General features: G+C 49.6%; 3 protein-coding genes across 7 annotated transcripts; all 3 read right to left on the bottom strand.

The window, feature by feature from the left end:
- Positions 1-21: 21 nt before the first annotated feature.
- Positions 22-8,816, bottom strand: ASB10 (ankyrin repeat and SOCS box containing 10). Of its 5 annotated transcripts, XM_053467666.1 has the most exons (6): positions 8,444-8,816; positions 7,847-8,391; positions 3,617-3,884; positions 2,705-3,209; positions 1,158-1,271; positions 22-572 (listed from the first exon to the last, which is right to left on the bottom strand). In XM_053467666.1, exons 2-6 carry the CDS (start codon positions 8,151-8,153, stop codon positions 387-389), a joined length of 1,380 nt encoding a protein of 459 aa, XP_053323641.1. In that variant the 5' UTR covers positions 8,154-8,391; positions 8,444-8,816; the 3' UTR covers positions 22-386. The 5 variants fall into 5 exon arrangements, with proteins under 5 accessions (XP_053323641.1, XP_053323644.1, XP_053323643.1 ...); XM_053467669.1 differs by lacking the exon at positions 1,158-1,271; XM_053467668.1 differs by lacking the exons at positions 7,847-8,391; positions 8,444-8,816 and adding an exon at positions 5,220-5,569.
- Positions 8,817-12,734: 3,918 nt separating this feature from the next.
- LOC128497554 (late histone H2B.L4) lies at positions 12,735-14,514 on the bottom strand. Its single transcript, XM_053467672.1, has 2 exons — positions 14,398-14,514; positions 12,735-13,000 (listed from the first exon to the last, which is right to left on the bottom strand). Exons 1-2 carry the CDS (start codon positions 14,512-14,514, stop codon positions 12,764-12,766), a joined length of 354 nt encoding a protein of 117 aa, XP_053323647.1. The 3' UTR covers positions 12,735-12,763.
- Positions 14,515-17,789: 3,275 nt separating this feature from the next.
- On the bottom strand, positions 17,790-24,670 carry ABCF2 (ATP binding cassette subfamily F member 2). Its single transcript, XM_053466921.1, has 14 exons — positions 24,565-24,670; positions 23,864-24,034; positions 23,540-23,758; positions 23,119-23,301; positions 22,178-22,349; positions 21,954-22,049; positions 21,478-21,580; positions 21,145-21,240; positions 20,324-20,443; positions 18,990-19,079; positions 18,786-18,896; positions 18,499-18,690; positions 18,088-18,291; positions 17,790-18,007 (listed from the first exon to the last, which is right to left on the bottom strand). The coding sequence occupies exons 2-14, from the start codon at positions 24,000-24,002 to the stop codon at positions 17,882-17,884; spliced, it is 1,851 nt and encodes a 616-aa protein (XP_053322896.1). The 5' UTR covers positions 24,003-24,034; positions 24,565-24,670; the 3' UTR covers positions 17,790-17,881.
- Between the last annotated feature and the right edge of the window lie 255 nt (positions 24,671-24,925).

The raw sequence follows: 24,925 nt of genomic DNA, 5'->3' as shown, positions 1-24,925 counted from the left end.
TCCGAAAATAACATTCAGTCCGTCGTGAGACCTGTAGCTTTATTTATTGAAGGTGTTTCATACTGAACGACATGAAAAGAGCGCATTATGCCGGATTTTATATTTTATTACCCCGGACGGAAATGTATAAAACCAGCAAATAAACCACAGAAAGCGGTAAAAAAATTTCAGTATAAACAAAATTGTAGATTTTGGAAAGTTTGTGAACAATTGATGAGTGCCCTGTGTGGAATTAATGGCAGTGTTCAGTGGCAAAACAGGGTGAGTGTCTCTTGTGGGGCAAAACAGAGTGAGTATCTCTTGTGGGGCAGAATAGGGTGAGTTTCCCAAGTGATGTCAGTTCGGGGTTAATGTTCCTTCTGAGGTGACTGCGTGGCCACAGAGTATTAGTAGAGGACGTCCTCAAACCGAAGCTGCAGGAACTGACGGAGTGGAGGTGGAAGGGGAAGGTTGGGCAGCGTCTGCGGGAGTCTCCCCTCCAGGTAGGAACGCAGGGCGCAGCGGCAGAGATGCTGCAGGGAACGTGGTCTCTCTGACAGCGAGAAGACGGACTCGAAGAACCTCAAGTGTTTCTAAAAGAAGATAGAGGGCAAGAATGAGAGAGGGCATGAAGGGTACTAGGGGTGAGTGTTGGGGACTAGAGATGACTCGGGGTGTCCCTACAGGCAGTTTGCCACCAGATGGCAAGTTCTGGGTCACAAGAGGCTTTCACCAAGACTGAATCTAAGACGAGACCAACAACTGATTTTTGACTGAATGTTTGAGTCTTTACAGCAGGAGAAACGGGCGACTAGATGGGGCCCCTGGGGGCCGATCTGCTATAAAGTTCCAAATTCTATGATCCATTGGGTTGGTGAGACCCTCAGATTGACTCTGGGTTGTAGAGACACTCAGAGCATTGTGTTAGCGAGACCCTCAGACTATTAGGTTGGTGGGACCCTAAGACTGATGCTTGATTGTGGAGATGCTCAAAGCATTGGGTTGGTGGGACGCTCAGACTGATGCTGGGTTAATGGGACCTGCAGACTGATGCCGGGTTAATGGGACCCCAGACGGACGACGGGTATGGTGACCCTGTTACAGACCCTCAGACTGATGCCGGGTTGATGGGACCCTCAGACACATATATAGACAGTATTATACATAGATGAGATGACCTGTTGTTCCTCCTTTGGTACAACCTCAGCCCACTCTTCTGTCACCCGCACTTGGCTGTACGTGTTTAGCAAAGCCTCCACTGTCCGAGGGGACGAGTAGCAGTATCGCAGGACCTGAACCAGGGGACATGGAGTCCGGTTACTTTATTAACACCAGGAGTTATGAAGTGTAATTGCCCCTAGGCTGTGCTAATGTAAATGATGCCAGGGTTGGGGTCAGGTGGGGCCATGGGGCAATACTGTTACAAGCGCCCCTTTACAATATATAACAGCTTGTAACAATATTCTCACATCCTGATATTCACTCTGTTGTATAAGGGACAGGAAGGGGCCACAGACATGCCAGGGGGCCCAACATGAACGTTATAACAGCGACCAAGTATCCATCACGATCCGGCACCCAGCAGATAAGGCAGGAGAAACAGACATCTTTACATCTGTCATGGAAGCTGCTTCTGTCCGTGTGCTGCTGCCGGATATACAGATATCCCCACATACATGCATACACACAGATATATATCTATCTGCACACATGTACACACACACTTATGCATGCACACACACACTGACTGCCATAATCCCAGATCCCAGCTCCAGGGACTGCGGAGTATCTCGGCTCCTGGGATCGCGGAGTATCTCGGCTCCTGGAACCGCGGAGTATCTCGGCTCCTGGAACCGCGGAGTATCTCGGCTCCTGGAACCGCGGAGTATCTCGGCTCCTGGAACCGCGGAGTATCTCGGCTCCTGGAACCGCGGAGTATCTCGGCTCCTGGAACCGCGGAGTATCTCGGCTCCTGGAACCGCGGAGTATCTCGGCTCCTGGAACCGCGGAGTATCTCGGCTCCTGGAACCGCGGAGTATCTCGGCTCCTGGAACCGCGGAGTATCTCGGCTCCTGGAACCGCGGAGTATCTCGGCTCCTGGAACCGCGGAGTATCTCGGCTCCTGGAACCGCGGAGTATCTCGGCTCCTGGAACCGCGGAATATCTCGGCTCCTGGAACCGCGGAGTATCTCGGCTCTTGGGACCGCGGAGTATCTCGGCTCCTGGGACCGCGGAGTATCTCGGCTCCTGGGACTGCAGGCTGCTAGCTGGCATCCTGAGTAACTCTGAGCCTCACCTTTTCCTTATGATCAGAGAGCTACGCAGCTTCCACGCTTACTGACTGCAGCATGTGACCACAGAGAGAGCTTCTTACTGGCTGATCCTGTCACAGGAAGACAGGATCAGCCAGTAAGAAAAAGGAAGCCCACTTTGTCATCACTGATCATACATCCATAATGGAGTCTATCTGAGTCTCTGAATATATATCCCTGGTGCAAGAGAGGGGCCACATGCACCAAGTGGGTCCCTAAATGACCTCCCACATCACCCAGGACAAATGCATCCCTAGAGAAAGCCATCTTGGCTACCATGCTCTATTCTGAGCACTGGGGTATGATGTCATATTCTGTTCCTGGTTAATCTAATGGTCACTTCCTGTATTCCTCACACTCGTTTGCTACTCAGGTCATTCCTGCCAGTCCTTCCTTTGCATTATAGCGCTCACCTTTATTAGAGCCCCTGGCCACACGCGAATTGCCCCGTGGTTGAGAAGCGCTCGTACGATGATCTCTGGCTGGTGCTGCAGCTTGTACGCGATGGTCTGCAGGATGTTGTGCATGGCTGTGTTGCCGCTGTAGCTCATAATGTTCACTTCAGCTCCATGTTCCAGCAGCAGTTCCACCACCTGGGGGTTGGCGCTCTTGCAGGCCACATGCAGCGGGGTCTGCTGGTCGCGGTCACCGGCATGAATGTCTGCTCCGCTTTCTATGAGCCGCCGGCAAACCTGGAAGTATTGCTCCAGTTCCTGTGGGCTCTGGGGTTGGCCGCAGGCGGCACACAGTGGGGTTTCTCCATTTACATTCTTCTTATTTACGGCGGCCCCGTAGCGCAGGTAAAGGTCCACGTGTTCCCACATCCCGTGCCGAGAAGCCACGTGTAGCGGTGTTTCTTCCTCGTCTTCACTCTGACTGTTCACGTGGGCGCCATACTGCAGCAGGAGCTTGGAACATCTGGCCAACGCAAGACAACAGCTGGGAAAAAGCGTTCGGTGACCCCCGGCCGCTGACCTCACCCTGCGAGCGCCTTCAACTCCTGGGACTTACTGCTAGGACTGGGGGTCTCCCTACAACTTACACCCCGTTACTGACTGCTAGGACTGGGGGTCTCCCTACACCTTACACCCCGTTACTGACTGCTAGGACTGGGGGTCTCCCTACACCTTACACCCCGTTACTGACTGCTAGGACTGGGGGTCTCCCTACACCTTACACCCAGTTACTGACTGCTAGGACTGGGGGTCTCCCTACACCTTACACCCCGTTACTGACTGCTAGGACTGGGGGTCTCCCTACACCTTACACCCCGTTACTGACTGCTAGGACTGCGGGTCTCACTACACCTTACACCCATGACTTACGGGTAGGACTGGTGGGTCGTGCAGCGGTGTAGCGGAAACGTTCCCTCCTCGGAGCGCGAGTTGGGATTGGCTCCGTATCTCAGCAGGATCTCTGCACACTTGGGCTGTGCGTTCTCACAAGCACCATGCAGAGCACTCTCCCCACCTGGGGCAAACTCCACATCTGCCCCTTCTCTGAGCAGTAACTGGAGGCATTCTGCGTACCCTCGAGTCGCTGTGACGTACAGCGGGCAGGTGAACTCCTCCTCATAGGTCAGCGACCAGATTCCTGAGAAGAAAAGGGACAGGAGATTTTGTGGCGGCAATCAGATTAATGGCTGCTGGAGGCAAAGTTATAGAGCAGCCAGGGTCTAATGCCCCAGTCACTGTCTGATAGCCGGTGTCTAATACCTCGGTCACTGTCTGATACCCGGTGTCTAATGCCTCAGTCACTGTCAGATAGCCGGTGTCTAATGCCCGGTCACTGTCTGATAGCCGGTGTCTAATGCCCGGTCACTGTCTGATAGCCGGTGTCTAATGCCCGGTCACTGTCTGATAGCCGGTGTCTAATGCCCGGTCACTGTCTGATAGCCGGTGTCTAATGCCCGGTCACTGTCTGGTAGCCGGCGTCTAATGCCCGGTCACTGTCTGGTAGCCGGTGTCTAATGCCCCAGTCACTGTCTGATAGCCGGTGTCTAATGCCCCAGTCACTGTCTGATAGTCGGTGTCTAATGTCCAGTCACTGTGTGATAGCCGGTGTCTAATGCCCGGTCACTGCCTGATAGCCGGTGTATAATGTCCCGGTCACTTTCTGATGGCCGGTGTCTAATGTCCGGTCACTGTTTGATAGCCGGTGTCGAATGCCCCAGTCACTGTGTGATAGCCGGTGTCTAATGCCCGGTCACTGCCTGATAGCCGGTGTCTAATGCCCGGTCACTGCCTGATAGCCGGTGTCTAATGCCCGGTCACTGCCTGATAGCCGGTGTCTAATGCCCGGTCACTGTCTGATAGCCGGTGTCTAATGCCCGGTCACTGTCTGATAGCCGGTGTCTAATGCCCGGTCACTGTCTGATAGCCGGTGTCTAATGCCCGGTCACTGTCTGATACCCGGTGTCTAATGCCCGGTCACTGTCTGATAGCCGGTGTCTAATGTCCGGTCACTGTCTGATAGCCAGTGTCTAATGCCCGGTCACTGTGTGATAGCCGGGGTCTAATGCCCGGTCACTGTCTGATAGCCGGTGTCTAATGTCCGGTCACTGTCTGATAGCCGGTGTCTAGCGCCTGATGACTGTCTTATGTCTGGGTCACTGCCCAGCTCTCAGGTTTAGTGAAGTCTCTGTCCCGCTCTCTGTCCCCATCGTCCTCGGTCTCTGTCCCCTGCCTGTCTCTCTCCTCCCCTTTTACTGCCCTCGGTCTATATTTAAAGCCCTCGTGATGTCTATCATTTACAGCAGTTCACAAGCCAACGCAGGCTGCAAACACTCTCGTAATCACATAAACATACAGACGCTCTCATGGTGAAAAACATTAAAACATGCGTTTTTACATTTTTATATAAATAATCGGCCGACACGCGTGTAACGCACACCTGCAGATGCATGTGAACACGAGAACACGGACATACTCAGAGCTGTTGTGTTATAGCGATATTCCTTCCACTCCTCCAAGTCACTCGTATCAAACACAGAATTGGGGTGAATCTGATCCTCGGCGTCCCTCAGCAGCGCACGCACACTCTCTGTGTCCCCGGATAAAAGAGACATCCAGTATTTCAAAGGTGCCCCCTCTGCTTTATGCGTCACAATGATGCCACGATACATGTCTGATGTATCCCTGGCTGTCTACTGTCTCCGTGTAATGTATCTCTTGCGGTCTAATGTCTCCAGATGAGGACTCCTTGGCTATCTAATGCCTCCTTGTGGCATTTCCCTGACTGTCTCATGTCCTTCTTTGCAGTTTTATGGTTCCTCTTTGAAATGTGTCTCTCTCTCTCCAGTCTCTTCTGTAAGGCTTATTTTTAGACCCAGAGGACGGTTCTCTCACTGATGATCATTTTAGGTAATCGAGAACACGTCAGGGCTTCACAACATGCTAACACCGGTGCGCACACACAGACATTCATGTGGGGCAGCCGGTTGGGAGAGTTTGGGGGACAATCTCTATGGACTGCTGACACCCCGATAGAGACGGAGATTCCCAAAGGAGATGATGAGGCCGGATGACCAAGAGACAGCGAAAGTTATTAGGATTCACTTGGAGGTACCCCTGACTTGCCCCAAACATAAGGGATGATTAAGATGAAGGGTATGATGTGGGGTAGTTAATGGCTGTTTAAGAAGATACCAACATGTCTCAAGTGGCGAAGAGAGCAAACATGGCTAAGGTATCACTCAACCTTGGAGCGCTCTAATATAATTGGGGAGTGTCACGGACTTGGTCTATACAGACGACTGTAATGACCCAGAGCGACCAAAGATGGAGTTCAGGAGGTATTGAGCAGTAGTGGAGTCGGACAGGGCCTGGTGCAGGGCAACTGCACTCACCCGGGTGTTGAGCACCTAGGGTTGTGCAGCCACATACCAGCGCCCTGACATAGCAGCAGATGTAGTCCAGAACAGAGCAGAGATATCCTGCAAGCACCCTGGAGCAGGCATGAGACATAGCACTGGAATCACATGCAGGATGCTGCAGGCTGAGAGTAGGGAAGCTAAGCAGAGTATATAACGGAAACAAAGCAAGCAAGGAGGACAGAGCAAGGAACAGGGAGACAGAGCAAGGAACATAACCAGACAAGACATGCATGATGCAGGGCACAACAAAGGACAGGGAACAAGGCAAGGAACACAGGGGAAGGAGTGAGGAGCCAGAATCCTCGGACGCTTCTCCTTTAAGCAAGGATAGGACATCTTAACTGGGACATGGGGAGAGGAAGCAAAATCCTCAGATGATTCAGGGAAGACGGGCAAAGGTACATAAGAGACAGACAAACATGAATACAGGAACTAGCCTAGGACTATAAGATAACAATTGGAGATTCTGTCACATCATATGGCCATAGTATGCTTAGCCCACCACTACGCCAAAGCACTGCAGTGACGGTGGGGCCTAACGCTAAGCCCTGCATACGAAAGGACTGATAAACTAAACATTGAATCCAAACACAGAACCGAGAAGGACAAACCTTTAGACTGCAGACTGAGACAAACTGAGCACACAGGTGGGGCGCACCTTATAAAGGAAACAGGAGCTGAAGCAAAGAGCAAGACTAGAATCAGAAGTTCAGGACAGAGCATACGGAAATCCAGGAATGGATCAAGCTACACATGGGAACTGAGGCAAGGCAGGGAAATACAGAAATGCAGCTCCGCAGCCTGGATGGACCCTGACGGGGAGCAACGATTATAATATGGCTTCCTCTTGGTTTAGACTAATATAGGACTAAGAAATACACTTAGAAATAGACTTTTGCATCAACACAAATTTTCATTTTAAAAAACTTTGTTTGTTCTGCGAGATAGGTCTGGGATCGCCCCTCGCTGAGGTCAGGGACAAGTGCCCGTCTTCATTCAAACCAGGCAAACAGCAGTAAGTTCGTGCAACCTGACACAGGGTCAGGTTTATTAGAAAGGTCGCAAAGACAAAAGAAATATAACACAGCAACAAAAGAAATACCTTGCCTGTCCGGCACTTACTATACAAGGGATGCCCCTCACTACCAGCTGGAGAGCTTCCCTCTGGCAAATTAACAATAATACGTCCAGCAACCTTTACTCACTTTACTCACTTTACTCACTTTACTCACTTTACTCACTTTACTCACTTTACTCACTTTACTCACTTTACTCACTTTACTCAAATGTCTCTCCCACAGACAGGCTTTCTGTGTCCTCAGCCAGAGAGCTACCTGCCCTCCTGGCTTCCCTTTTATATCCGCCCTCTCATTCACCTAAATTAATCACCTAGCAGGTGGAAGACTCTGGTGTTACATCATTGGCACCTCCACTTTGTTCAGAGGCCCAGACTCTATACTTGTCCCCTGTGAAGGATATAAAATGGCTGCCTTATGTGTAGTTATAGTCTGAGAAGTGACCTGGCTCTCCCGTCGTGGCTCTCCGCTCTCTAACTGTCCACACGCTCTTACACTCTGCTCCATATCCACCACTTTCCCTCAAGCGTACCACGAGGCCAGGCCTCAGTGTCTGCTGTCCCGCTCTCCTGCATGCCCCGCTCATGCGCGCCACATGTTCTCACCAGTTCGCTGACTGCTCCAACGCAGTTCATGGCTCCGGTTCGGGATCAGTAGCTCTGCAGGACATCTTCCTCCAATGAAGCTTTTCAGAGCTTCCAGGTCCCCGCTGAATATAGCCTGGTGCACTATGGGGTCCGTGCACAGCAGTGGGGGGCGGCATGGAGTTCTTGGGACCCCCTCTCTCTGCTGCAGGGATCTCAATGGACGACATTTTAGTTTCTTGCGGATTTCCCACCTCTCCAGCTGCTCTGCCTCTAATGCAAGGGAACGCAAAGCGCAGGACGAGAAGGGGAATCGATGCGATGACATGTTACTATCCTCAAAATCAGTGTCACGATGCCCTATCACAATCCCTTCATTATTCCTCCCCAGTAGGGCAATATCACCTGGTGTTAGGTCAAGGCTTGCTATTAGAGAGCTATAAACGTCTCACGTGTGCTCAGTGAGAGTCTCAGGGAATCACAGGACATTAGATAGTCTCGCAGGCTGTGACACTATAACACTCCTCTGCCTCAGTATCTACAGAGCATTCAGTGTACCCTTCGCTCTCTCTGGCACTCAGTGTACCCCCCTCTCTCTCTCTCTGGCACTGAGTGTACTCTTCTCTCTCTCTGGCACTCAGTGTACCCTTTGCTCTCTCTGGCACTCAGTGTACCCCCCCCTCTCTCTCTGGCACTGAGTGTACTCTTCTCTCTCTCTCTGGCACTGAGTGTACCCTTCTCTCTCTGGCACTCACAGCCTTCAATCACTACGCTATGTCCTTTTTCCTGTATCTGCAGCTCTCCAAGCTGTCTCTCTGTGTATCTCTCCGGTCTGTCTCTGTATCTACCCCTCTCCAAGCTGTCTCTGAAATCACCACACTCCTGGCTGTCTCTGTATCCACTGCTGTCCCAGCTGCCTCCCTTCTTGTCTTGCTCCCTGATGTCTCTGTATCCACCACTCTCTCGGCTGTCTCTGTAGCCGTAGTTCTTCTTTCTTTGACTGCTCTGTGTCTGAGATCCAGGTTATTAATATCTGGAGTCACCTGACTCAGTCCTTATATACAAAACAGACTGTCCATCAGCTCCGGGGCTCACTCACTGCACTCATACTGCACTCACTCACACTATATCCCTCATATTGTATATTATATACTCTCCAGCCCCTATAACTCATCCCGTCCTTATAACCCGTTATATCCTGTATATTCCTCATATTATATATTATATACTCTCCCCCCCCGTATAACTAATCCCGTCCTTATAACCCGTTATATCCCTGTATATTCCTCATATTATATATTATATACTCTCCGGCCGTATAACTAATCCCATCCTTAAAACTCGTTATATATCCCTGTATATTCCTCATATTATATATTATATACTCTCCGGCCGTATAACTAATCCTGTCCTTATAACCCGTTATATCCTGTATATTCCTCATATTATATATATTTACTCTCCGACCCGTGTAACTAATCCCGTCCTTATAACCCATTATATCCTGTATATTCCTCATATTCTATATTATATACTCTCCGGCCGTATAACTAATCCCGTCCTTGTAACCCGTTATATCCCTGTATATTCCTCATATTATATATAATATACTCTCCAGCCGCATAACTAATCCCGTCCTTATAACCCGTTATATCCCTGTATATTCCTCATATTATATATTATATACTCTCCAGCCATATAACTAATCCCCTCCTTATAACCCATTATATCCTGTATATTCCTCATATTCTATATTATATACTCTCCGGCCGTATAACTAATCCCGTCCTTGTAACCCATTATATCCCTGTATATTCCTCATTTTATATATTATATACTCTCCAGCCGTATAACTAATCCCCTCCTTAATAATAATAATATATAATATGAGGAATATACAGGATATAACCCGTTATATCCTGTATATTCCTCATCTTATATATTATATACTCTCCGGCAGCATAACTAATCCCGTCCTTGTAACCCGTTATTTCCCTGTATATTTCTCATATTATATATTATATACTCTCCGGCCATATAACTAATCCCGTCCTTATAACCCGTTATATCCCTGTATATTCCTCACATTATATATTATATACTCTCCGGCCATATAACTAATCCCGTCCTTATAACCCGTTATATCCCTGTATTTCCTCACATTATATATCATATACCCCCCCGTATAACTAATCCCCTCCTTATAACCCGTTATATCCTGTATATTCCTCATATTATATATTATATACTCTCCGGCCGTATAACTAATCTCGTCCTTATAACCCATTATATACTGTATATTCCTCATGTTATGATACAATGTGCGATCTCCACAGCAGTAATCCTGGGGCCCCAGTCCTGCTCAGCCGGCCCCTGGACCAGTGAAATCTGCAAGGGGCCTGCTGGAGAGTGAATAGAGTAAGTGCTGGAGTGAGTGGTTAGAGGCAGAAATCAGGCAGGCAAGCTGTTCAAGGGACAACAGTAGCACAGGTAGAATGCTAAAGGGACAGAGTTGGCACAGGCAGGCTGTTTGTTAATCTCTCTCGATGTTGGAAGCTTTGTTGTATTCTGTAAAGTAAAATCTCTCTCTCCGTTACACCTGTTTTTTGGGTTTTTTTTAAATAGGTCGCCCTCTAAACCCTCTGTTAAAGAATCATTTTCCTCATTTATTTGGCTCTCACAGAAGTTTAATCTCTCCATTATAATGCGTTTGGGGAATAATAAACTCCCCTCTCCATGTAATGGGAGCCTCGCGGCATCCGTCTCCAGATTATGTCTGTAATGACTTCATAATCTACATCAGTCCGCACAGCACCCGGCTCCCCAATCGGGCACCATCCTGCCTCATTGCCTCCCAAACTGATTTTCTAGATGATTCTGGCAGCGCCGTTAAGGTCCAAATACATGAGGCCTGTGATGCCAACAGGCGTAAAACCGCTGCTGCCCCCCGTGCCCCCAAATCAAATGCCTGTAATTTAGCTCCAGAACACGCCACCAGCCGCCATTCTACCCAAATCCTAACAGACGACTGTGACTGACTGACCACGGACCTCAGGTTTTCCCTCTCCGCCAAGAGTGACTTCTCCCTTCAGGACATTAATTCCCCGCAATCTGTCGGCAATATCCCCAAGCAAAGTAAAGGGATATCGCTATCCGGTACACAAATAACCAGGCGAGACGAATCTTTAGGTACAACAAGAGGAGAACTGATTTATTTTACACACAGACGGCTGGATATATCCAGCAAAACACACATTAACATAAAACAAGATACTGGGATACAAACCGCCCCCTTAATCTGCCTCCCAGAGACAACAGGGGCAGTAACGGGATTAACAATACAAAAGGACACAGATGCCACTAAGAGAAGGAATACGCATTGTCCTGATTAGAATATCTCCCAGACCTCAGTGCTGTGTAAACGGTTAGGAAATAAGGAAATAATAAAATAAATTTTTATTAATAACACACAAAACGATAACATTAACTGAGGGGTAAGGTGACTCTAGAAACCATCACAGTCCCAAAATGCAGGAACCCCAAATCTGTTTCCAAGCTCCACATTCTTTGGAGTCTGTTATGATTTGGATAACGTGGCGCTTCTTGCCAGGGCCCATAATCTGTAGTAAGGCGGCTGGCACTCAGTCCCCTCCAGGAGCCCATGGCACGGAGGCTTCCGTGACAACGACCCTAACAAAACACACCATTCTACCAATCCATGGGGCAGAACCGGCACAGGCTTTACATGGAGCCACTCATATGCCCACGAAGGGGCGTAACTAGGTGACCCGGATTCATCCTCCAATAGCCTCCTAAAGGAAAAAAAAAAAAAAACTCCCAGAAGCAGGTTTTATTAACCTGGCAAAGTAATCAGAGTAATATACCAGGCAAAATAATCATGAAGCTCTTTATGTTTTAGACAAAACAAGTTTATTTCCGTTACACTAATACCCAGCTCTAGGGCAGAAAGTCCCAGGGAGCCTTTAGTTAGGCCCTTAAACTTTGTCCACATTAAATGTTGGAGGGTCTGCGGCCCCCCACAGACAGCCCCGACGCAGACACTTCCCAGTAACAGGATGCAAGATTATTAGGGAAATATTACTGTTTGCCCCACCCCCTTTTCTGATTGACTAGGCTGACCCCTCCCAGCTGACTCGCATGTTAACCATGAGCTATGATTTGCCTTTGTGTTTTTTGCCCCCACACGGACTCTTCTACCCCAGGCACCGTTACATCACCACATCCCTACCACCAACACATCTGCACACGCACACCACATCCCTCCACCCTCACTCAGTCATCTGTGCATACACACAGCTCCACCACCACCATACGCAAGCATCCACACAATCACCACATCACTCCACCCTCACTCACAATTATCCATGCATACACACAGCTCCACCACCACCATACGCATACATCCACACACTCACCACATCACTCCACCCTCACAATCTGTGGATACACACAGCTCCACCACCACCATATGCAAGCATCCACACAGTCACCACATCACTCCACCCTCATTCACAATCATCTGTGGATACACACAGCTCCACCACCACGATATGCAAGCATCCACACAGTCACCACATCACTCCACCCTCATTCACAATCATCTGTGGATACACACAGCTCCACCACCACCATATGCAAGCATCCACACAGTCACCACATCACTCCACCCTCATTCACAATCATCTGTGGATACACACAGCTCCACCACCACGATATGCAAGCATCCACAGTCACCACATCACTCCACCCTCATTCACAATCATCTGTGCATACACACAGTCACCACATCACTCCACCTTCACTCACAATCATCTGTGCATACACATAGCTCCACCACCATGCGCAAGCATCCGTGCATACACAGTCACAGTCATCAGGCCGTACACCATTTTCTCAGATGCAGTTTGTTTATTGGGGTCATTTGCTGCTGGTGTACTTTGTCACAGCCTTGGTGCCCTCAGACACCGCGTGTTTCGCAAGCTCTCCCGGCAGCAGAAGGCGGACGGCGGTCTGGACCTCGCGGCTGGTGATGGTGGAGCGTTTGTTGTATTGCGCCAGACGAGACGCTTCGCTCGCAATCCGCTCAAACACGTCATTCACAAACGAGTTCATGATGCTCATGGCTTTACTGGAGATCCCAGTGTCCGGGTGCACCTGGGGGCAGAGGAGGCAGTTACAAGGAGCACCATATGGGGGGGGCATCTTCATTACCCCCAGAGTACCCTACATTATTTATGTTATACATACACATCAGATTTATGGGGAGCGTCAATATATGTGGGAAGTCACCGGCAGAATTATTGTTTGGCAGCCAGCTGGTCACACGAGTTCCAATATTGAAAACTTGGAAAAGGTTCACACAAAAACAGGTGATAGAAACCAAAACGAAACTTATAGAAAAAAAGGAATGAATAGAATGACCGAGCCGCAAAGCCTTTGGAGAATCTTCAGGTACAAACTCCTGTACGAGGTTCAGACGACGGGAACGCTGAAGGGAAAGTTATCCAGCATTATTCTCCAAGATCATATATAGTGCAAACCAATGACGGGCAAGGCTTACGTAGGAATCGCAGGCATTTCATGGCTATTCCATCAGATCACAACAATTAGTCAGTGACCGAAACCGGTGAGGATTCATCGAACGCTCCATTGCAACTGGAGAACGAAGATGCCAGAGAAACTTTGCAAAGCTCTACTGACTTTCCTGCCAGGTCGATATATCAAAAAACCTAATCGTCTCGTTGAACAATGTTAACAGGGACTGAGCTTATTTCACAGACTACAATTTAAAGAAAACAATTGTACTTTAAAAGAAAAAGGGAAATGTGTGGTGTCGAGATTATCTAGCCTGTCATGTGCACAATGGTATAGTCAAGAAGAGGCTCGAGAGCGTGTGAGAGTGTGGACAAAAAAGTTCAGTTATGAAGACATGTGCTTGATAAAACACTGGTCACTGATTTAACAATACATGTATTTAACTATACATTATACAGGGGGCCGGCTCACAGATTTAGCTATACATTATACAGGGTGCCAGCTCGCCGATTTAGCTATACATGATACAGGGCGCCGGCTTGCCGATTTAGCCATACATTATACAGGGGCCGGCTCGCCAATTTAGCTATACATTATACAGGGGGGGCCAGCTCAGTCTATCACAGTTTGCACTCAGGAGTTTGTGATGTTCAGCTCTCCCACCATCTACAGCTTTAGTGAATCCCAGAGAAGTTTCTCAGATGGTTTCATGTAAAAGTCTTACTGACCCCGGCTGGTTGGCAGGTATGGGCACCATGAAGCCAAGGCACTTTACCATAGAACAGGCAGGCTGGGGCATTAAGGGTAAGATGTTCACAATGGCAGGAAAGCAGCCTCCAGGACTTAGAGCCCATCAGATTTTGTTCACAGTGCAGTCTTTAGGTAAAATTATTAAAAGTTGCCCCATAGAAGCCCAGCAGCCATCTCCCAAAGAGTCACCAAGTGGCCAATAAACCACAGCACCTGAAACAAAGCACAGCCTGTCCTGCTCGATGACAGCTTCTCAAAGCACCTACCTGCTTGAGCACCTTGTAGATGTAGACAGAGTATGTCTCCCGCCGCTTGGCCTTCCGCTTCGAGGGCTTCTTATCACTCACATGTTTGCCTTTCTTTTTACTCAATTCGGCATTCATCTCTCCTACAACCACTCAACACCAAAGCCCACATTTGCCCCACTCACACTCCACTTATATCCACTGGCCTCGTTAAGCTTCTTGGCTCAGACACACCCCGGGCCCCAAACAACTCACCTGCAAGATAAATTGGGGGCAATTTATCCCCATGGATCCGTCAAAAAAGGGGTCACAGACAGCAGCTAAGGGTGTCTCAGGCCTATTATCACAGTTAGAAATAAACCGGTTAATGTTGGGCGTGAAGACATGTGGGAACTGAGATATCATAACTGATGTCATAACTTCACAAAATCTGCCCCTTCTGTCTCAAAGATATGCATTTAATCATTTAGTAAGTCACCAGAATCAGGAATCTGCACACACTCCCACAGGAACTCAGGTGCTTAGCTGTGCCAGGAAGGGCCAGCTCCCCAGTAAATCAAAATAGAAAAAGGCTCCAGGCACTCAAGGGTTCCATCAGGCAGATTTATTGAAAGAGACGAACAACAACGTTTCGACCTCACCAACTGGTATGAAGAGGGTTAATCGCTGCTATGTAGGGATCATCTGGTGATCTCAGCACCCCTACAGGGAAATAGTTATTCCCAAAAAGAATAGTTATACACAAACAGAGAACGGGTTAATCAGTATTTGTATGGCTTTCAGGACACTCATACACGTCCATTGGACTGAGCGGCGCATGCACGATGTATGCTCTCCCGGAAGGGAATTGGTTACTCATGGACGTTTTAATGGACTTTCGCGATCATCACGATGAGTCTTGTGCTGACCGTATAGGTGCGAGGACGTAGCCCGGACCCCGGTCAGCTCCCAGTTGCTACCCTTTCCTCTTCTTCTCATGTCTGCCGCCGGGAAGCTAAAAATCTGCAAGAAAATATATATCTTCAGGCAAGCTGCAAAAGAAAATCCTGAATCATCTCCTGAGGAGGCCGCTTGTCCGGTGAAACGCGTTGAGCGAGAGAGATATTGAGAAGCTCTTGCTGCTGGACGGTGGACTTCCCTGTGCCTGGTTTTACGCTGATCACCTTCTACACTCTTTTGTACATTTCATACTTTACCTTATCCACTTAACCGAGTGATACTGTGCCATTGCTGCTGTGTTTTTCTATTTTTTAGCTATGAACAATTAAAGAATATTTTATGATGAGCTCATTTATGTCCTTGGAAATGCGAGTGCATTACTTACCTGCAATTCTGCTAAGCCCCTATTTGCATACGGAGTTACACTATTTTTTGCCAAATATCTCTTTTTTCCCTTTGTGTATGTGCGCTCCATTTGGAAGAGAAGCTGAAGAGCTCCCAGTTTCTATCCTTTCCTCCTCTTCTCATGTCTGCCGCCGGGAAGCTGAAGAGCTCCCAGTTTCTATCCTTTCCTCCTCTTCTCATGTCTGCCGCCGGGAAGCTGAAGAGCTCCCAGTTTCTATCCTTTCCTCCTCTTCTCATGTCTGCCGCCAGGAAGCTGAAAAGCTCCCAGTTTCTATCCTTCCCTCTTCTTACGTCCGCTGCCGGGAAGCTGAAAAGCTCCCAGTTTCTATCCTTCCCTCTTCTTACGTCCGCTGCCGGGAAGCTGAAAAGCTCCCAGTTTCTATCCTTCCCTCTTCTTACGTCCGCTGCCGGGAAGCTGAAGAGCTCCCAGTTTCTATCCTTTCCTCCTCTTCTCATGTCTGCCGCCGGGAAGCTGAAGAGCTCCCAGTTTCTATCCTTTCCTCCTCTTCTCATGTCTGCCGCCAGGAAGCTGAAAAGCTCCCAGTTTCTATCCTTCCCTCTTCTTATGTCCGCTGCCGGGAAGCTGAAAAGCTCCCAGTTTCTATCCTTCCCTCTTCTTACGTCCGCTGCCGGGAAGCTGAAGAGCTCCCAGTTTCTATCCTTTCCTCCTCTTCTCATGTCTGCCGCCGGGAAGCTGAAGAGCTCCCAGTTTCTATCCTTTCCTCCTCTTCTCATGTCTGCCGCCGGGAAGCTGAAAAGCTCCCAGTTTCTATCCTTCCCTCTTCTTACGTCCGCTGCCGGGAAGCTAAAATCTCCCATTTTCTATGCTTTCCTCTTCTTCTCGTGTCCACCACTGGGAAGCTAAAGAGCTCCGAGTTTCTATCTTTCCTTTTCTTCTCATGTCCGACGCCGGCGGGAAGCTGAAGAGCTCCCAGTTTCTATCCTTTCCTCTTCTTCTTGTGTCCACCGCTGCCGGGAAGCTGTTGGTCTTTATAAGTCAGCGTTTAGCATGTACTTTGTGGCACTGGCCCTGCCTCCTCTATTGATTGGGTTACTAAAATAATAGATGGAGGAGGCGCCAGAGACGTCGCGGATGCATCTTCATTCAGAAAACGCTTCAATAAACTGCTACCTCTGAGTTTAGATCCTAATATCATTGAATGGATCCGAGCGACAGACAGAGGGTCGTAGTGAATGGTGTATGTTCAGAGCAAGGTCTTGTTGCCAGCTGGGTACCTCGGTGGGCTCTACTTGGACCCGTTCCATTTAATATTTTTATTAAAGGTCTTGTTCCCAGTGGGGTACCACAGCAGCCCAACCACCACGCCGCAGCTGTTGCAGCTCCATCCAGGGTTGCCTCTTGGACACATTTGTTGGGAATTATGGAAAAGCAGCTGTTTCTTCCCCAGCTCATAGCACATTTGCTGCGCCCTGCAGGCTGTGGGATACCTGATTGCTCCATTTATAAAGCCCATACCCTGCAGAGGGCAGCACACATCGACAAAGTTTTACTTCATTAAGAGGGCAGTAGATAAGTAAAACATTCTCCCAGCAGAAGTGGTAGAGACTAATACCCTCACTGTATTAAACATACATATAGTTCCTGATTCAAAGACGAGACCAATCACTGATTAAGGTTTGTGTGTTTATAGCAGGAGAAACGGGCGACTAGACAAGGCAGATCTGCTGGCATTTCAGGCTGTAAGCCCCAGACCCAGGCACTGAACACACAGTAGCTTCCAGCAGGCGGTGCTCGTGTTACACGGAAACGACTGAACGGATTCCACGCACTCTGCGCATTTCCTCTTTAAGTTTATTTGCTTTCTCCGAGTTACAGATAAATAATTTGTTAAAAAAACAAAACAAATGAAAGATAGACGTGAGGCTGAGTGGCGGCGCTCGCTCAGGGGCCAGAGTCAGAAGCTGCACACACTACACCTGTCTGTACAATAAGCGCTGCCCACCACAGCTCCGTGACTGCCTACACAACACACAAGCAACGCCACAAACCGCCCTCACGCTTCGACTCATCGGGGACATGTCTTTAGAAAGGAACACAATGAGGCTCGTTCCTCATGTGTGATTTTATTTGCATGAGGGTCTCATCTTGTCTTCAAGGTGGGATATCGCGGCTGTCCCGGGGGTGGGGGGATGATAAGGTTCATTGGCCCTTGCGCGGGGCTTCACCATCATTCAGCCTGGACTTCAGATGTTGCTTGTAGGAAATGATACCTCCTGTCCACTTGGTGACCGCCTGCTTTTCACACACCCAGATCTCCTGCGCAACCTGTGGATCGGGGTTAGAGGATCAGAACCTACAGACCGGCCTTTTTACATTCAGCAGGTAGACGGAACCTCGTGACTTACCTGCTGTATAAGCCGAAAGTCGTGGCTCACAAGCATCATCCCCCCCTCAAATTCATTGATGGCATCCGCGAGAGCGTCTATGGTCTCAATGTCCAGGTGATTAGTCGGCTCATCCAGGAAAAGCATGTGGGGTGTTTGCCAGGCCAGCCAAGCAAAGCAGACGCGGCACTTCTGCCCATCGGACAGGTTTCGGATCGGACTCACCTGGGAAGGGAAGAGACCGTAAGATGTTACTGCCAGTCTTGGTGAGCATGCGCAGCAGAGAGACAGGAGACACCAAACAAAGGATAAAAACACATGGCTGCCCCTCTACGGCAACAGGATTCGAACAGAAGACATAAGTGAACATTGAATACAATTTACAGGGACGGGGAGCAGCGAAGAACCTAAACGAGAATCCGAGGGAATCACCTGCTGTTTCCCGGTCAGGCCGTATCTCCCAATGATCTTTCTCATCTCCTCCTTCTCTTTGATTTCAGGATAACATTTCATCATATATTCCAGGGGAGACAGGTCCAGGTCAAGCTGCTCTGTTAGATGCTGGTGGTAGCGGCCAATCTTCACGTGAGAATGTTTCCGGATCATTCCATCTGATGGCAGCAGCTGGACAGACAGAAGACAAAATAAATGGGGACCGTGAAAACGGATGATTAAAGAAATGATACAGAGGAAGCTCTCTGCAGCGTCTCACGGCTCACCTCTCCTGCCAGTAGTTTCAGTAAGGTGGATTTCCCAGCCCCATTAGGGCCTACAAGGGCCACACGAGTATCCAGGTCTATTCCAAACTCCAGGTTCTTGTAGATTAGGGGCTGTGGAGCAGGAAGAAGTTGGAGATAAGAAGAAAATACCTAATGGCCAGGAGAAGACACGGTTTGTGGCGACCATCCCTTCGCCCATCTTACCCCATCAGCCGCGTACCGGAAGCTGACATTCTGCACCATGATCACCGGAGGAGGGATCTTGCCACAGGATGGAAAAAAGAATGAGAGCGTCTGAAACAGAGAGAAAATATAAAAAGGAAGAGCTGTCTTCCGTGGCTTTTATCAGACAAAATGAAACCGTAAGGGAAGTGGCCCCAACACAATGATACCGGACGGCTGCAGGAGATCCCCAAGTGGTCTGCAGGTAGCATCCTTCATCATATAATTTAAATCCTTTATATAATGGACAATGAGTAAAACAATGATATTCATAGAAAGCCGTTTATGTCCTTACAAAAAAAAAAAAAAAAAGTGCAGGAGCAAAATATCCATAATTACCGTATTTGCTCGATTATAAGACGAGGTCTTATAATCGGGGTCGTCTTATAATCAGACCTCAACTAGGTCTAACTATGAGACTAAGATCCAGATCCCACGCAGCGCTGCAGGGGACCTGGATCCTCCTGTCTGGTGCTTCTGACTCCCTGGTGCGTAGTCGGGGCAGCGGATAGACGTCTATGCGATTCGCTTAGGCAACTTCCGCTGCAGCTGGAAGGAGGTGCGGTTAGCAGCGGGGGTTGTCTACGTCCATTGCGCAGACCTTCCCCGACTGTCAGAGACAATTCCCCACAGTCAGGGAAGGTCTGCGCAATGGACGTAGACAACCCCGGCTGCTAACCGCACCTCCTTCCGGCTGCAGCGGAAGTTGCCAATGCGAATCGCGTAGACTTCTACCTGCTGCCCGGGGAGTCAGAAGCACCGGTAAGTTGGAGGGGGGGTATTAAATGGGGGGGCATAAGGCATTTCTGTAGGTAGAGTGCTCTGTGAAATGCCTTTTAACCCCCTTAATGCCACTTTGCCTCAAGAAATGCCTTTTAACCCTCCATACGCCACTCTGCCTCCTGAAATGCCTTATACCTCCCTATATGCCACTCTGTCCCATAATATGCCTTTTAACCCCCTAAATGCCAGAGTGGCATTTAAGGGTATAAGGCATTTCTGGAGGCAGAGTGGCACATAGGGGGTTATAAGGCATCTCTGGAGCAGATGTGCATAACGGGGGGGGGCAGGTTGGAAAATAAAAGGAAACAAAAACCAAAAAAAAAATTTTTCTGAATCATAGTAAAACTTTTTTCATATAGGGTCATCTTATATTCAGGCTCTTTTTTTCCTAAATTTATATTCAGATTTTGGAGGGTCTTATAATCGGGCAAATACAGTATTAGGGAATTAGGGTTAAACACAGAATAGGGTGGGAAATAACCATGAAGGGGTTAATACTCCTCTACGGCTATGAGCCCACTGCCGAGTCTTACCTTGTCGTTGACCACCTTTTCTGTTAGTCCTGATGACATCATCTTCTGCAGGGTTTTCTCTTTGCTCTGTGCTTGTCGGGCCAACTTCGCACTTCCGTGACCAAACCGTGCAATGTAGTTCTAAAAACGACAACCCGACAGATCAAGGAAAACTCCTACTATGCACAGCTCATTCCTCCACAGGCGCCACGCGGCAGCTCATTCCTCCACAGGCACCACGCGGCAGCCCCAGGGACTCCCACATGCATCCCCGATCTCTGCAGGATTTTTCCAAAATGGGAAGTTCACGGCAAGAATCAGGGAGATGACGTCCAAAACGTCTCCCTACATTAACTATACATTACCCAGGGGGTCGGCTCGCCGATTTAACTATACATTACCCAGGGGGCTGGCTCGCCGATTTAACTATACATTACCCAGGGGGCTGGCTCGCCGATTTAACTATACATTACCCAGGGGGCTGGCTCGCCGATTTAACTATACATTACCCAGGGGGCTGGCTCGCCGATTTAACTATACATTACCCAGGGGGCTGGCTCGCCGATTTAACTATACATTACCCAGGGGGCTGGCTCGCCGATTTAACTATACATTACCCAGGGGGCTGGCTCGCCGATTTAACTATACATTACCCAGGGGGCTGGCTCGCCGATTTAACAGTTTTCCCCTTTAATGAATTGACGGCAGCCTTTCCAGTCTAGCCACATAAAGCAACTTTTATAGCCACCCTTCTACAAAATACAACCAAACCACCTCTCCTCCACAGCCAAGGAACCTTAAAAAAAAAAAGAGCGCCGGACCTCTCCGAAACCTCCTCTTACCTTCATGTGTGCGATCTGATCCTGCTCCCAGTTGAACCTCTTCATCTGATTCTCCTCCAGCTCCAGGCGAGTTTTTACATACTGGTCATAATTACCCTGCAGAGAGACATTAGGGGTGAAAAGTTAGTCCGCGGGCCCACTCCCCCCCCTCCTCTCACGGCGGTTCCACTCTCTTCCGAAACCTCACCCCCTGCGCCAACGCCTCTCTTCCAAAACCCCACCCTCTGCGTCACTGCCTCTCTTCCAAAACCCCACCCCCTGCACCGCCACCTCTCTTCCAAAACCCCACCCCTGCCTCTCACAGCTGGCCGGCGCCCCCCAGGCGCCACTTACCGTGTAATATTTCAGCTTGCGGTTGTGCAGGTGGATAATATTGGTACAAACGCCGTTAAGGAAATCCTGGGAATGCGACACGAGGACAAGAATCCTGCGGAAACTGCAGAAAGAGGGACAGAAAACACAGGCATTGGAAGCCATAGGAAAGCTGCTTTCTAAATCCTTCTACTTCAAATGACCCAAAGGTCACTAAACTTCACGAATACGACGGCTCCGATTTATTGCTTTCTGGGGACAGCGCAGTGTTTTTCACAGGGCTATTCCTCTCCCTCGCATTATTGAGGGCTTACCCTGGGGAGCTTCTCGTGCAGGAAAGGCTGAGGTGGCCCCTGCATAACATACAGGTAATATGGGGGAAGTTTTTTAAAGTCATGTCAATACACTGTTAGGAGCATTAAAAGCACGTGAGCTCTGGGTTCATCAGGTTGGTTGCATTGGTGGACTTAATGTCACGGTTTCCACGGAAAACTCACTTTTTCAGCTCTTCCTCCAGCCACACGCAAGCCTCGAGATCCAGGTGGTTTGTGGGTTCATCAAGTAGCAACATGAAAGGGCGGATAAAGAGGGCTCTGAAACCAAGACAAAACCCGTTAACTCCAATAGTCCGGAAGCAGCTCTTTAACACTCGACAGAAGCCATGAAGAAGAGGAAATGGAGACGCCATGTAAAGCCAACCCAGAGGAAAGAAAGGTCTCACCTGGCCAGAGCCACACGCATCCTCCAACCACCACTGAAGTCCTTCAGCTTCTTGCGCTGCATGGCAGGTGAGAATCCAAGGCCGTGAAGGATCCGCGACGCCCGCACCTCTGCCTTGACAGCATCCAATTCCTCGAGACGTTCGTACAGTTCGAGCAACTTCTCGCATTCAGCTGGAGAGGACAGACGTTCAGTGTGGGGAAGGATGTAGAAGCAGATGAAGGAGCGGGGCAGAACACCTAAACTGCCTCCTAACATTATAGTGCTATTGGCTCAGTACCCCGGTGAAGGTAAGACTACCCCCTAACCCTATAAAACGAGGCAATCCTCAATGATGGATTTAGTGATGTAAAGAGAGGCAGCCGACCCCCAGCTTGTCTAAAGGCAAGCTATACGATTACGATATACCCTTGGGCAGACGTATAATATGCCCAGACTTCAGGACGGGCCCCAGTTAATAAGCCACAAAATGACAGCATTCGCACTAAACAAAAGCACATCACACGACACGTGGAATTTAGCAATATGTACAATAAGAAAGCAGTTGGCTGCCCCCCGCAGGCAGACCCCCGCACTGCACCCAGCTGAGTCATGTATTTCCACGCCAGCTACACGCCAGTTTCTAAGTCTTCCAGACGCCAGGACAAGAAGGGCCACGAACCGACCAAATATACAGCAACCCGTCGGCAAACTACTCAGATAAGCCTGAGGTACATGTGCTGCTCCGCGCGCAGAAAGGGGGGACCCGCGCGCAGTGCAGCTATAGTGAAAATACTGCATCTCACAGTGGGTGCTACGTAAAACCCAGGGTGCCCGCGTCCACATTTAAACAGAACCCAATGACATGTAAACATGTGATGTCATACATGGTAGAAGGGGCAATGCTGACCTGGCACAGGCATTTCAGGACTGACCCAGCACACACCCTGACCAGAACCTCACCATCCTCATGCGCTAGTCTCTCGGCCTCTTTTTCCAGCATGTTCCTCTCGGTGTCCACCTCCATCACACATTGAAGAGCAGTCTTCTCACTGGGCGGCATCTCGCGGGTTAAATGATAGATGTCAATGTGCTCAGGGATGGGCAGCTCCCTCCCCCCTAAGGCTGAGAGTAGCATGGACTTCCCTGGAGAGAAAAGAGGAAAAAGGTGAGGAGCGCTGCATCATTTCCCGATATTCCATGAATCGGGTGTAAATTCTGTGTTCCGCTCAGCTTTTCCCTACAGAATACCCTCTGTGTCCCATCTTTCCCAACTCAGTCTCTTCCGCTGCCAGGTAATTTCGCCTTAATACCCATTTCTCTTACCCACCCCATCAATTTGCCACCATGCACGGCCGGTGTTTTATTTGCCCTGGGTACTTACCGGTGCCATTAAGACCAATGAGCCCGTATCTCCTTCCGGAGTTCAGCTCTACCGTCGTGTCGCTCAGTAACTCCTGGCCATGAAAGGTCAGAGACATGTTTATGATGTGAACATCTGTACTGTTTGGGTGCGAAGCCAAAACCCCGGTGACGGCGCGGGCCTCCGCCTTCCGGAGCTCGAATTCCTCCATCTGACGAGTCACTTCATCCACTTCATCCACTGTGCACAGAAAAAAACTCTCAGAAACACTTCTGTAAAGCTTCCCCTCCACCGCTGGGCCTCAGGGGGTCTCATCACAATAGTACCAAGACCAAGAGTACTCACCAGCTGCCGCCGTGCCATTGGTTGGCTGCTGTTCAGTATCCTCAGGGGCAGGGTCTCCATTCTCCTTCTTGGGCCTCTGACGAGCCTTAGCTGCCTCCTTTTTCTTGGCGGCTTTCTTCTTGGCCAGGTCAGAGGGCATGTTTGCAAATAACCAGTTTCAAGAACAGCAATCTGCGGGTAGGGGGGGGTTTGGGGGCAGAATTACACACGCAGCTCAACTGGCAGGAGCAGAATCACACACACGGCTCAACCGGCAGGGGCAGAATCACACAGCGGCTACTACTTCACAGAGGGAAGGTGGATTCTGACCACAGCCCAGGACCCCCAAACATTACAGAGCAGAGAGAAGGGCAGCTCCAGGGCAAAGCTTTAAAGTTATCCCTATAGCAACATGACAAGTAGGCTTTGTAGGCCCCCTGCTCTCGCCTCACCCTGGGGGCCCCCCTGCTCTCGCCTCACCCTGGGGGCCCCCCTGCTCTCGCCTCACCCTGGGGGCCCCCCTGCTCTCGCCTCTCCCCGGGGCCGTCTCTCAGGGAGCCCCCTGCTCTCACCTCTCCCCGGGGCCGTCTCTCAGGGAGCCCCCTGCTCTCACCTCTCCCCGGGGCCGTCTCTCAGGGGGCCCCTGCTCTCACCTCCCTTCAGGATTCTCCCAACGCTCAGTTTTCCCGGGGCCTGCGTCCCAGCCCACCATCGGCTCCTACCTCTTTCCAGACTCCCCGCTCCTCCTCAGCCGGGATGACTCTCTCTCCGTGACTGCCCCACGTGCCGCCGGCTCACCCACAAATCAGCGTCCACCTTACTGCAGCGTGGGCCCGTGCAGATGCGATGGTTGCTGGAACGTGTAGTTTACCAGCGCTTCCTGAATGCCTCAGACATCAGAATTAAACTACATTTCCCATTGAGCGTCGCGGGCCGGCACACCGGCTACGTCACGGTGGGCGGGCATTTGTAGCGTCATTGGTGACGTCAAAATCCCGGCTACTGGCAATAGCCCCAATACAGTGATATATTAAACCCAAAAATACTCCCCTGGTCCCAGCATTTGATAGAGATTCAGGCAGA

Source organism: Spea bombifrons, chromosome 5 (genome assembly GCF_027358695.1).
Source record: "Spea bombifrons isolate aSpeBom1 chromosome 5, aSpeBom1.2.pri, whole genome shotgun sequence".
In the NCBI taxonomy this organism is placed as follows: Eukaryota; Metazoa; Chordata; class Amphibia; order Anura; family Pelobatidae; genus Spea; species Spea bombifrons.
This window is presented reverse-complemented; position numbering and strand designations above follow the sequence as displayed.